Source organism: Hordeum vulgare, chromosome 3H, assembly GCF_904849725.1.
Source record: "Hordeum vulgare subsp. vulgare chromosome 3H, MorexV3_pseudomolecules_assembly, whole genome shotgun sequence".
NCBI lineage: Eukaryota > Viridiplantae > Streptophyta > Magnoliopsida > Poales > Poaceae > Hordeum > Hordeum vulgare.
Genome location: NC_058520.1, coordinates 479904787 through 479917579, shown reverse-complemented (window position 1 = coordinate 479917579; position 12793 = coordinate 479904787). Strand labels below are relative to the sequence as shown.

Here is a 12793-nt window from a genome sequence, read left to right as displayed (position 1 = left end):
TGAGAAACCGATTTTCATGCACGGCTGTAGATACCCCTGCAAGATCCCCACAGTATCAAAACATAAAACTACTGTGGGGACCTTACAAGGTAGGGGTATCTACAGCCGTGTAAAAGCTGTGGCATTTTGGCAAGTGTTTTTCAGTGGGACTTTTTCCCAGGCTAGGATACCTTAGTAGGATGTATATCTGCATGGGTATCATTTTATTCTTGTAGTCTTTCATACCTAACATCTTTCCAATTATTGATGTGATTCTTTCTACCACTTCTTTCCTTCCAGCCAGTTCAACAAATATCTTAGTATCGTTGAGAGTTTCCAAAGACCAGTTTGCATGTCAAACAAGGCTAGGAAGTATGCTTGATTCTGAAACCCACATTACCCTGCGAGTACCGAAGAAGCAATGGGGAGACTATTATACTCGCCTTTAGGACTCTTTTTGCTGGATCTAGATTGCTGAAGTCTTTGAGGGCTTCTTTGATTCATTCTTTTTTCAAAGCACGGGAGCTTTGCCATTCTATACAAATCGAATTAGGAACCAAACGAAAAAAAGCACAGGGAAAGACTACCTACCTAAAGCTAGGTAAAGACCTTTGTTAATACACCGAGCCATGACAACAGAAGCAAGCCCAAACTCAACGCATGTTGTTGCAAGTCCTACCAGTTGATTGCATTCGCAAAGCCATCCTCATCACCATTGCTTCACCACTTTGAGTCCAAGCAAGTAGTTGACGCCTCCAACAAGGTAACAACATATGAGGTTGTCACCATTGTCGGCTCAGGCCCAAAAGCTAAACCCTAACATTGACATCTGGGGTTGTCACCCTTAGTCGGCGCTGGTCTAAAACCTTGAGTGACACACATTTGCCTCGAGCAATACCCTATCACAGATCGAGCACTTGTGACCCAACCGCTCGCATTGTGAAACCTTAGTAACTCTCACCTTCATACTGGTTAGGCTGAGCCTCTTGAACATCGACCACGACAGACAATCACACACGGAGAGTGTCGGTTACCCACACGACAGACAATGCAACTTAGGCCACGCATGGTGTCATGTTGCTCGGAAGTAGAACATCCTTACAACACTACTCAGATACTGCCCGCCTGCCCGCATGCCATTTGGGGTTGAGGAAAGAGGTTGCTGGCTAGGTTTTTTTCTTTTTACTTCAAGAGTTGATCCGAGAGGGCAGTCCAAGAGGTAAGAAGGTAAATGGTCTTTCTTCTGCTTTTATTTTTGTTCGACATAGGAGAAGTGGAGAAGGCATTTTTAAAATAATGATACGTGCAGCATATAGATAGGGGCGTGCTACGCATCCGTTGGTTGATCTTTTTAAAAGATCAGCCTGGTCGCTAGCCGCAAGATCTAGTGTCATCAAGCGGCTGATAGTCATCCTAACTTTTGCAACATAGATTATGTTGTAGAACTTTTTACAACAGAGATCATGTTGCAGAAACCTCTGTAGAATTGGTTTGCAACAGAGTTTATGTTATAGAATATTTTCTGCAATATCCATTTTTTTTATTTTCTGCAACAGAGTTCGTGTTATGGAAACATCCATAGAGTTTATTTTTTTGACACAAAGTCATATTGTAATCCTTTTTACAACATGGATCATGTTATAAAAACGTCTGTAATTTTTATTTTTGCAAGCGAGGTTATATTATAGATTGTTTTTGCAACCGAAAGCATGACTCAGAAGACGAAGGAAAAAAAGGAAACAACTGGCTCTCAGTCGTTAGCGATTAAGACAAGAAAAAAAAAGAATTAGCGGGTGATAAGTCTCACATGTGGTTGTGCATCTCGGGGGCGGATGATGCGCTGTAAATCGGCAGTCTTAAGGGAATTTTTACCCATGTGAATAAGGAAACTTTTGGAACTATTTGGCCATTTAAATCAAGAGTCAATTCTGTTTTTTACCTCCAAAATTCAGTTTGTGACAGACATTACTCATTTAAGGCCCTGTTTGAAACCATAATAGATTATAATAATCTGAATTATGAACATAGATTATATAATCTGGTTTATAAAAATAATCTAGGTGGGCATGTTTGGAGGCCAGATTATATAAACTGTAAACCAGCTTTTAAATTGTACAATGACATGTTTGCCCTCAGTTTACAAGGAAAAATAGAAAAGTGGCGGTGACACTGCGTAATTCTCTTGAAGTTTACAAGAATAACACGTCATTTGTAATCCATAATCTCATTTTAGCTGGGGTAAAGGAGATTATGAGATTATAATAATCTGGTCATCTAATTTATAAAATCTATAATATAAACTGTCCTGTTTGGAAATACAATAGATTATAAAAACCAGATTATATAATCTGGGTGGTTCTAAAAAGGGCCTAAACCTGCTCGAGCTGCACCCGCATGCCCTCACCTAAGGGCAAGTTCAGCAGTTTCCCTAAAAGTTCTTCCCTATATCTCAAAACAGAGCACTCCCTTAAAAGATTCTTTCCTAAAAATTTCTCAACTTAGTAGTTCCCCTAAACATCTTTCTTATTTTATATTTTAAGAATATTTTATAACTACCAACGGCTAGTTTCTTCAGGCCCTTCAAGATTAGTTTGTTTTTCTTCATTCTTTTCGAGATCAATTTATTCTTCTTCAGTCCAATGCAAATCATTCAAGCCGACATCACTTTTCAAAAAATCAAATTGCAAATTGTTATGTAAATATTATCTCCCAGTAGCAAATAACTTGCAGCACAGCAATCAGTAGCAAATACAAATGAAAACAAATAGCAGCAACAATCAGTAGTAAATTACTAGCAATATCAGCAATCAGTAGGAAGCAATTTCTCTGATCTATATCTAAATGTGCAGCAATCAACAGTACAATACATCTCTGATCTATAACAATCAGCAAGCTATCTCTCTGATTTATATATAAAAAGAAGCACCATATATCTGAATTAATGTGCAGCAAACTCTAGCAAGCAGCAACGCCCAGCTCCTCCCTTCCAACACCTCCCCATCTTCACATGGCAGTCGCGCACCCCTGTATCACTCCCCGACATCACCATGACTCCCTAGCCTAGATTCTTTATTTTGCCCAGATCTGAAAGAAAACAGAGGAGGGAACGAACCTGCGATGCAGTGTCGACGGCGTGGTGGCGGCGGGAGGGAGCTTTTCGGAGCCGGCAGTTGCTTCGCTTGGCGAGTCGGGGAGGGGATCGGGGAGGTCCTCGTTCCCCTAGATAGAGGGGAGAGAGGCAACATTTTCAGGGAGGCCAAAATAACGGGGATTGGATCGGGGTGCTGCTGGAGGCAGTTTTGTTACCTTTCTTCCTTAAAACAACGACGAGGGAGGGTATGCGGGAACTGCCGAACTTGCTCTGAGAGCATCTCCACTCATTGCCCTCCCAGGAGCCCCTTTTTTCAGCCGGTTGGATCATGCCGACGAAAATTTTGACATGGAGGAAAAAGTTTTCTAGCCATGCCCCCACCCAACGTTAGAAGACAAAAAAGATGAGAAAAAAAAGATGAAGTGGGCGAGAAGCATGCACGTGGGTGGGGTTGTGCTGAGAGTGAGCCTGTTGGAGAGGCTCTTCTGGGTGGAATGGTGGACAACACAAGGGTTGCTGTCATGACCTGGGTTTGAGTCTTCTCATCTCCTATAAAAATGAAGGGGAGTTTTTTCTCTGATTTCATTATTTTTTTTGACAATAAGCCTGTTGCATGCAAATAATAGCATCGGCGTCGGAAATAATAGCATCGGCGTCTCCGACGCCCGCACAGCACTGGGTTTGGTCTGGACCGTCGGGGTTAATTTTGGTCTTAACCAACGAAAAAGGGGCTCGTGAAAACGTTACTGGATACAAAGAAAATCTGTCAACGATAAGAAATGACTTCAACAAGGCCTGTTGAGGACGCGGCTGGATATGCTCTAATCCTCCGCTCGCGGATCTACGCCCGCTCCTCGCCGATTGGAAAGGGCCTTGCTAGGTGCCTAGGTAGTACGTATCTTCCTTTTCTTCTTCCGAATTGGTTAGGCGCTATCTTATCGTTGAGCACGTTACAGAAAAACGAAAGGCGGCGTGTTGCCCTCTCGGTGGTCTACGGCGTACGTCGCATCCACCGATCCCGTCCGTCCGTCCGTCGGCCACCCCATGCCGTCCCATGCTGCATGCTTGTGCGCCGCTCGCCGGTCGCCACCGTCGCTGTCCCGCGTGCTGGCCACGCAACGCTGCCGCCGGCGATATGGTCCGATCACCGAGGCGCCATTTCTCCGTTTCGTTTCGTAGCGGAGACGGAGTGGAGCGGAGGCAACGGCTTTGGTTGGCGCTTTCTTTCACCGAGCGAGCGAGCGAAAGAAAGCGCCTCGACACGTCTCCCCCGCGCCGTCATGGTCGCGTCAGCCGCGCGTGGCCCCCGTATCTTTCAGCCGCTTTCTCCCGCTCCTGCTTAACTAATCACCTCCTTTCTGCCCAGCGGTGGGCCCTCATTCCCAGTTCTGTGACAGATACAGTATGTTTAGTACTCTCTTATTGCATTTTTTTTTTGACACATAGAACCTCGTAGAAGTCGTGAGATTACACCCCGCGCACCCACAAAAAAGCCCGGGAAAGGCATGCACCAGCGCCACCCTTTTATCCCGCTGGGCCGATCCTGACCGTTGGGGCGCACCTTCAGGAAATCGCGTCCGTCTACGTGCAAGGGTACATCCGTAAAACGCTCCCAAAGGCGAGGGGATCTATTCGCCTGTAAAACACGCCCGATTCGTGGCCCTCGCCCCACTCTCGCTCGCGCAAGCGGAACAGAGCGGGAGAGGCAACAGTGGCGCAGCCCCCAGTCGGGTCGGAAGCAGACCGGTTGAGGTCGTGCGATGGCGAAGGGGGCGGTCGCGGGGACGGCGGTGGTGGCGTGCGCCGCGGCTGCGGCCGCTGCCGCTGTCGGGGTGGCGGTGGTGGTGTCGCGGAGGAGGAGGAGGACGCGGGACGCCGAGGCGGGGAGGCGCAAGAAGGTGGCCGACGTGATCGGGGAGCTGGAGCAGACGCTCGCGACGCCGACGCCGCTGCTGCGCGGCATCGCGGACGCCATGGTGGAGGAGATGGAGCGCGGGCTGCGCGCCGACCCCCACGCCCACGCCCCGCTCAAGATGCTCATCAGCTACGTCGACAATCTGCCCACCGGGTAACACCCTCCTCTGCTTCTTCCGTTTTCGTCTCCCCGTCGCTGAGAGCATCTCCAACGTCTGTTCTTGTGTCAGCCTTGGCTGGAACTGGAAATCTTTGGGTGTTGGCTTGTTCATCAGGCGTGGATTCGATAGAAATGTAGCATGTTCAAGTGTCCAGATGGTTTAGAGTTCTGTAGTGTTCAGGTGGTTTGGAGCATGACTTTGAAAAAGAAGAGAAAACGGGAATTGTGGAAATACGAAAAATGGAATACTCGAAATAAGATTCTTTTTTTGTGTTTGTTTTTGTTTTTGTACATATTGGTTCCTGGAAGAAGGATCGGTTTTTCCCTTTTCCTCACCGGCTTGTTGGTTCGATCTGCACCTTCACCAATTTGTGAATATCTTCCAACATGACGCCTCAGTTCTCAGTTTTGAAAGGAAAAAAAGTAGCGTGCTATATAAAATAGGGTCGTCCTGAAAATATGCTATTAGCATTGCTATAGCGCGTTATGACGTATTATTAGCGAGACATTGTATACTGATCAATTTAACGAGACAATTCTCAATACGTCATAGCGTGCTATTAGCAACGCTATATTGCGCTATTTTTTTCAGTGGGTTTGATCATATAATATGCCTGCATGAAGAATCATGAGATGGCTCAGAGCACAAGGATTTAGATAAAAACATCACATACTGTTCGGTTTGTCGTGTTTGGAGGAGGAGTAGAGACATGTGTACTCACATGTCTTCTCGAATTCTCTTAATGAATGGACCATTTTGTATTTCGTACCTACTTGGAGGAGGAGGCTCAAGCATTACGGTATATTTTTTTCTTCTTCCAAGGTAGGATCTAGGTAATGATTGTTTGTGCGCGTGTTCTTTTATTTGTCGGCATGGAAATTTTATTATATGTCTAATTTACTACATTTTATACTACTAATTTCTCAAATACTGTCTATAGAAATCAGAAATTGCTTTTGGAGACGGAGCTCCATGAAGGCCTCCAAAGGCAAAGTTCAAAATTTGTGAAAATTCATATTTTTCATTTCAAAAATTCTAAAAAAATTACAGAGATATATGAAGGCATAATGCACAAGTGTGTAAATTTTCAGGACGAAATAAGTTGAAATAAAATAAGGTCTGTGCGAAAAAAGACAAATCCGAAACTTTTCAACACATGATACTATTCATCCTCTCAGGCCATGAATTTGTTTTTTTTGTACAGGTCGCATTCAACATATTTTATCCTGAAATTTTACATACATACGTCTCACATCCTTGTTTAGTTGTACAAAAAATTTCAGATATTTTTGAAACCAAAAATTTTGAATTTTGAATTTTTTAAAAATTCGACCTCCATGGAGGCCGAGAGCCAAAACGCCATTCTCCTATAGAAATGTCAGAAAGAAATACTTTGGTTGTGTTATACTTTGTGTCTACAATATGTTGAAGACTAAAAAATCTGGAGTGGGAAGTATTTGATAACAATCGTCGATGAATATCACATGAACAACTATGGGGAACTTAGAAGACACGTTTCAGCCATGAAGTCATGAACCCATGAGTACTCCAAAAGTCTCTAATTGCATAACTAAAAGTCTCATAATATGTGTCCGGCCAAAAGTGAAAGATCTTGAACTATATCTTTCTGAAAATTTCTGCTCACCTTTCCTCTGCTATTATTTGCTATTTAATGACTTGTCCCACTACTTCAGGGATGAGCATGGGCTGTTTTATGCACTGGATCTTGGTGGGACCAACTTCCGTGTTCTTCGGGTTCAGCTTGCAGGAAAGGAGAAACGTGCTGTCCAACAATACGAAGAGGTTCCCATTCCACCTCATCTCATGGTTGGGACATCCACCGTAAGTGCATTTGATTGCTCTGCTAAGTCCCTTGTATTAGATTTCTTGTTCATTTTTACATGGTTTACTTACTTTCAAAAGCACGAATACAGGAACTATTTGATTTCATTGCGGCTGAGCTGGAAAGATTTGTTGAGACTGAAGGAGACGATTTCCACTTGCCTGAGGGCAGGCATAGGGAATTGGGTTTCACATTTTCTTTCCCAGTACACCAAACATCGATATCGTCAGGCACCCTCGTTAAGTGGACAAAGGGATTTTGCATCAATGGCACGGTAAAAATCTAAACTAATAACTCTTACTGTTATCTTTGACGAACACGGCCTGCTCAAAAGCGAAATTTCTTGTCAAACACATGATTTTCGCTATGAAATTTCCCTGTTCATCTTAATATGTCAATTAAACTTTTCAGATTTTGCTCCTCTGAACAGACTTATTAATTGGACTGAAATTATCTTATAGCACCAGGGCTCTCCTTGTTTTTGACTTTTGGGTATTCTCCCTGACAAGTGGCCATCGACCACCCTGCACTGTTCTTCAGAATATTAGAAGTGTCTTTTATCCAATATTAGTATGTAGTATGTTTTGTTTCGGTTTTGAACATGTGTGGTCCAAAACATAGAGCATGTCTAGAAAGATTACTTTTAATGTGATAGATATGCTTCTCAAGACTCATTGTAGTTCTGTCTATCGTCAAATATCATGTAACCACTGTGTAACTAGCCATAGATCTCTCACAAAAGCACAACTTGCTGATAGAACACACACTTTTATATTGAGAAGTAGATTCCTGTTCTATAGACAACTTCAAGTCTGTAGCCAAAAGTAGAGTTATATTTCTTATAGGACTGCAGTATACTATAAATTACCAATAGGACTAACAACCATACTATTCCTGTGCAGTCTTATTATAGTATGGAGTCTAGACCAACCAAAATAAGTTATGATCTCCCCCTTTCCTCCTATTTCATGGCAACATTAAACATCATTTTAACTATATATCTAGCCGAATTGCCATCGCTGTTGTGCTGTTAGATACTAAAATGTATTCATGTATCCGTGAAACCAGAGTTGTATTTGAGATATGACTACAGTAGTCCTCAAGTTTATCTGTATAACTGCACCTATAATCTGGTCTCACCGAATAAGCAGTAGAAATTATTCTCTTGTTTCCTTTTTATCCAATCAATTTGTGGATTCATATCCTCTTGGTGAACCTAGAGGCAGCTTTTAACCTTGTTTTTGTATTATAATTAGCTGAATTGCTCGCATAACTGCATAGCTAGTACTAAAAAGACATACATCAATGCTCGAATTAGAGTGCTTTCTGTATGCAATTGAATGCTTATTAGTGGAGAACACATGCTTTTCTTATATAGTTGTAAGATTTCTCAACTATTCCTGATTAATCTGTATCGTTATAATCTCGACCCGCTAATAAGCGGTGTTGATCTTTCTCTTTTTTATCTCATTATTGCGGGAAGTTCTAACATTTTAGGATGGACATAGAAGCTTCTTTTAACCTTGTTTTTAGTAAGATACTAGTAATAGATAATGGACGACTGCACCGGTATTCTCTATGATTGATCTCTGTGAGCTCAGGTTGGGGAAGATGTGGTGGCTGAATTGAGCAGTGCTATGGAGAGGCAAGGGCTTGATATGAAAGTTACAGCTTTGGTACGTAAGCTCATTTGTTCCTTCAGTTATGTACTTACGTAGCATCTTAAACATTTCAATGCCTGGCTTTTAGCCATTGCCATTTCCTACGTATTCTGGATGGCATTGATCTTTCAGGTTATCTATGTTGATGGAACACAACACAATTGTTATCCGCTTATTATACAGTTTTGCTAAATCTCAGTCGACTGAGACATCATTATTTCTCAGTCGATGTTATATCCATGAGATCTTACATTGAGATCCACACCAAATTTATTTTCAGTTTTTTCCTTTTTTTTCTTTCTTGCATGTTATGTCACTAGACTAAAACTTGGTTAAATATCAGTCGACTAAGACCTAGCCACACCCCTTGTTATATCACTAGATAATTTCTACTCCCTCCGTTCCTAAATATAAGTCTTTTAAGAGATTTCACTACGGACTACATATGAAGCAAAATGAATGAGTCTACACTCTAAAAGTTCGTAGTGGAATCTTTTAAAAGACTTATGTTTAGGAACGGAGGGAGTACGTCACAAGATCTGACAACATTTTTGCGCAGGTTAATGATACTGTAGGCACATTGGCTGGCGGGATATATGCTGATAATGATGTCGTCGCTGCTGTAATATTGGGCACTGGGACAAATGCAGCCTATGTTGAGCATGTAGATGCAATTCCAAAATGGAAAGGACCATTACCTAGATCAGGAAACATGGTTAGTGTCGGACTTCCTTTGTTTGCTTGGAATATTGAAGGTCTTTTGCACCTTGTCCCGCCGTATACATATCCACTGCAACCTTTGTGTCGTATGATATTCACTTCAGTTAATAATTCAACAATTCGATTTTGACCTTTCGTATGCTGTAGGTAATCAACATGGAATGGGGAAACTTTAAGTCAGACAAGCTTCCTCGTTCTGACTACGATATTGCCTTGGATTTTGAAAGTTTGAACCCCGGCGAGCAGGTATGGTTTGTCTATTCTGGTTATTCCTGGCTATCTGTGGGTGTGTCATCTTATCTCTCACTTTTCCTCAGATGTATGAGAAGATGATTTCGGGCATGTATCTTGGAGAGGTTGTGCGAAGAATCTTGCTTAGGCTGGCTCATGATGCTTCATTATTTGGTGATGTTGTTCCACCAAAATTGGAGAAACTATTTGTACTGAGGTGCGCTTCCATGTCCCACCCATTGAATCTTTATCTTTATTAATAGAACACAATAAGAATATAATTAAGAGGTGTGCTTCGGTACACCCCCTCCCCCCACAAATTGCATAAAGGAGAACGTATATCCACCTCGTATTGTACATTATAGGCCGCCGTACGTATGCAATACGAGGTGGGTATACATATGGCTGTCTGTAGTGTACAATATGAGATGGGTATATGTTCTCCTTTATACGTTTTATTGGGGGTGTACCGAAGCAAAAGTGTATAATTAAATATAATCTAGATTGTGTGACATGCTTACTCTAAACTATGTTATTGGTTATGGTTCTATATGTATATTTTTGTACTCTTGGTTGTATTTTATATATATAACTAATGAATCAATAGGTTAACAGTTATGGATTTGGCAGTATTTGGTTGGTAGGTCTGGTGTCTGTAGTTTGGGTACACTGTTATTAATGAACATAAAATTCAGAGACAACTGTCTGTAATGTTTTCCATTTCTTGACCTCGTTTAAGTTTTCTAGCGCATGGAGCAAAAAAGTAGTCCCTTCGTTTTAAAATAAGTGTCTTAAACTTAGTACAACTTTGTATTAGTCTTAGTACGAAGTTGAGACAGTTATTTTGGGAGTAGTATTTTCTAAAATTTCCTGTATGCCTTGGGATCATCCCTTTCTAGCCAGCTCAGAAGTTGATCATGAACTTTGCAAATCTTAAGGGTCTCCAGTATGAATGACCGTGGCGAGTTTGTGGCTACTGGGTTTGGACCTTGGAGCTTCCAGACTCCCACAACGCAAAATAAATAAATAAATAAAACAAAAAAGAAAAGAAGAAAAAGAAAAACCTCTGCTCACTGTCCCCTTAAGGCCCTACCATACACGAATCTCACGAAGAAGTGCCAACCTGTTCTGTCTTTCAATGAAACTGAAACAGGGTTTCTCCTGTGAGTTAATTAGATGGCAATGTATGTCCTTGGAATGAATCATCAGAGTACATATACAGTGGGCACAAACAATAGCATCTTGGCCTTTTTTAATATGGGCATTTTTGATATTGTGTTCATTTTCACTCGAATGGCTCAAAGGCCTAATGAGAGGTAAATTCCAAGCCTGAGTGTGTACTGTACACGATATTTAAGGGGGAAAAGCTTTTCCAGTGATATCATGACACAAAAATTCATTAATATGCTTGTGTTCAATGGCAGTGCTTCTTTCCAATCGATCACAATGCAGGAAACTAATGTGCTCAACCTGTAGAAACTTTATTGAGCAGTAACTTCCAATTGCGGCATTGCAGGACGCCGGATATGTCGGCTATGCATCATGACACCTCACATGATCTCAAGCACCTTGGTGCTAAGCTGAAGGACATCCTGGGGGTATGTATGAATATGATGATACACGTACTCAAAAGAGGATATTGTTAAACCTGACCTTCAACAACCAGTGACTCCTTGTGAACTGACATCTAGGTTGCCGACACTTCCCTGGAAGCAAGGTACATAACTCTTCACGTCTGCGACAAGGTCGCGGAGAGAGGCGCGCGCCTGGCTGCTGCTGGCATATACGGCATCCTGAAGAAGCTGGGCAGGGACAGAGCGCCAAGCCACGGCAGTCCGAAGCAAAGGACTGTCGTAGCTATAGACGGCGGTCTCTACGAGCACTACAAGAAGTTCAGCTCCCGCGTCGAGGCGACGCTCGCAGAGCTGCTCGGGGAGGCGGCCGCCTCGTCGGTCGTCGTCAAGATGGCCAACGACGGCTCCGGCATCGGCGCCGCGCTTCTTGCGGCCTCACACTCCCAGTACAATGTCCTCGGATAGTCCTATGGAGAGGGAGTGAGCTCGCTGCGCAGCTTCTTGCTCTCGCCTGGATCACTTATTTTGCCGTTTCTCTCCACCGGTAGTGCCTCCTGCCTCTAGCTATTCTGCACACACTTGACGGGTGCCTGTGCAGCGGCGTTACTATACAGCAAGGCTTGTGCCGATGAGTTTCGTTTGCAATAGCAGGGAGGTGGAAACGGAGGCTAGAATGACGCCGTTCCTTTCCTGCCAATTCTTTTTCCCCTAATCTTTACTGTAAGTTTCTGTTGCGATGATGCGATGGCGCAAACCAAAGTAACAGAGGAGACCTGCATGTCATCTTCTATAATTCAGAATAAGGTGGGCCGTATATATGATCACATAATCCAAACGTTTATCATTTCTTCTGTTTTGTGATCCACATATACTCTATGCAATACATGTACAGTTTTTCCAAACTGAAAGTGGTTCCTCCACCTCCATGAGAAGCTACCGTGGGATGTGAGTAATGTGTGAATCGAAGCCATACAATCGGTTACAACAGAGTACATATAGGTGCAGCCCATGGAAGTAGGCACGCAGGCCTGGGCGGTTGTGAGATCCTATGATCTACTGGGATACAATCGTGGCAACGTGACAACTACTCCCTCCGTTTTTAAATATAAGTCTTTTAAGATATTTCACTAGATGACTACATACGAAACAAAATGAGTAAATCTACACTCTATAGTATGTCTATATACATTCGTATGTAGTCTTCTAGTGAAACCTCTAAAAAGATTTATATTTAGAAACGGAGGGAGTAATATACAAGTACATGTTAACACCATGGTCACACAGTGAGCGAGGTTGAGCAGGGGAGCAGATCAACGAGGGCAGCACAACGACCGCCTGGGCGGCGTGTGCACCACCCCCACCACAATCTTCTCCGGTCCTAGAGGAGCTAAGATGAGGGAATGAAATGTCGCCCACTTTCATGCCTGTTTTTTTTTTCGATGAACACTTTCATGCCTGTTGACACGAAAGAAAATCTTATTAAAATGGATTCAAATGAAGAAGTGTTCTACATGAAAAAGTACCAGTGTTGACATAAACATCTTAGAAGTTTGGGCCATCGCTGTCCGATCTCATTTTGAAGGCCGAAACTATGTTAAAAGTGTTGAGATTTCATATTC

The 12793-nt window shown here is 42.7% G+C and overlaps 1 protein-coding gene across 1 annotated transcript; it reads left to right on the top strand.

Moving 5' to 3' along the window:
• Positions 1-4751: 4751 nt before the first annotated feature.
• Positions 4752-12018, top strand: LOC123444378 (hexokinase-6). The gene is made up of 9 exons (XM_045121071.1): positions 4752-5138; positions 6840-6987; positions 7080-7262; positions 8590-8664; positions 9209-9364; positions 9517-9615; positions 9687-9817; positions 11117-11198; positions 11292-12018. Exons 1-9 carry the CDS (start codon positions 4831-4833, stop codon positions 11637-11639), a joined length of 1530 nt encoding a protein of 509 aa, XP_044977006.1. The 5' UTR covers positions 4752-4830; the 3' UTR covers positions 11640-12018.
• Positions 12019-12793: the final 775 nt, after the last annotated feature.

Coding starts and splice junctions, on each gene's coding strand:
- LOC123444378 (XM_045121071.1), top strand. CDS start 4,831: ATGGCGAAGGGGGCGGTCGCGGGGACGGCGGTGGTGGCGTGCGCCGCG. Junction 9,616..9,686: donor GTTTGAACCCCGGCGAGCAG/GTATGGTTTGTC, acceptor ACTTTTCCTCAG/ATGTATGAGAAGATGATTTC. Junction 11,199..11,291: donor AGCTGAAGGACATCCTGGGG/GTATGTATGAAT, acceptor ACTGACATCTAG/GTTGCCGACACTTCCCTGGA.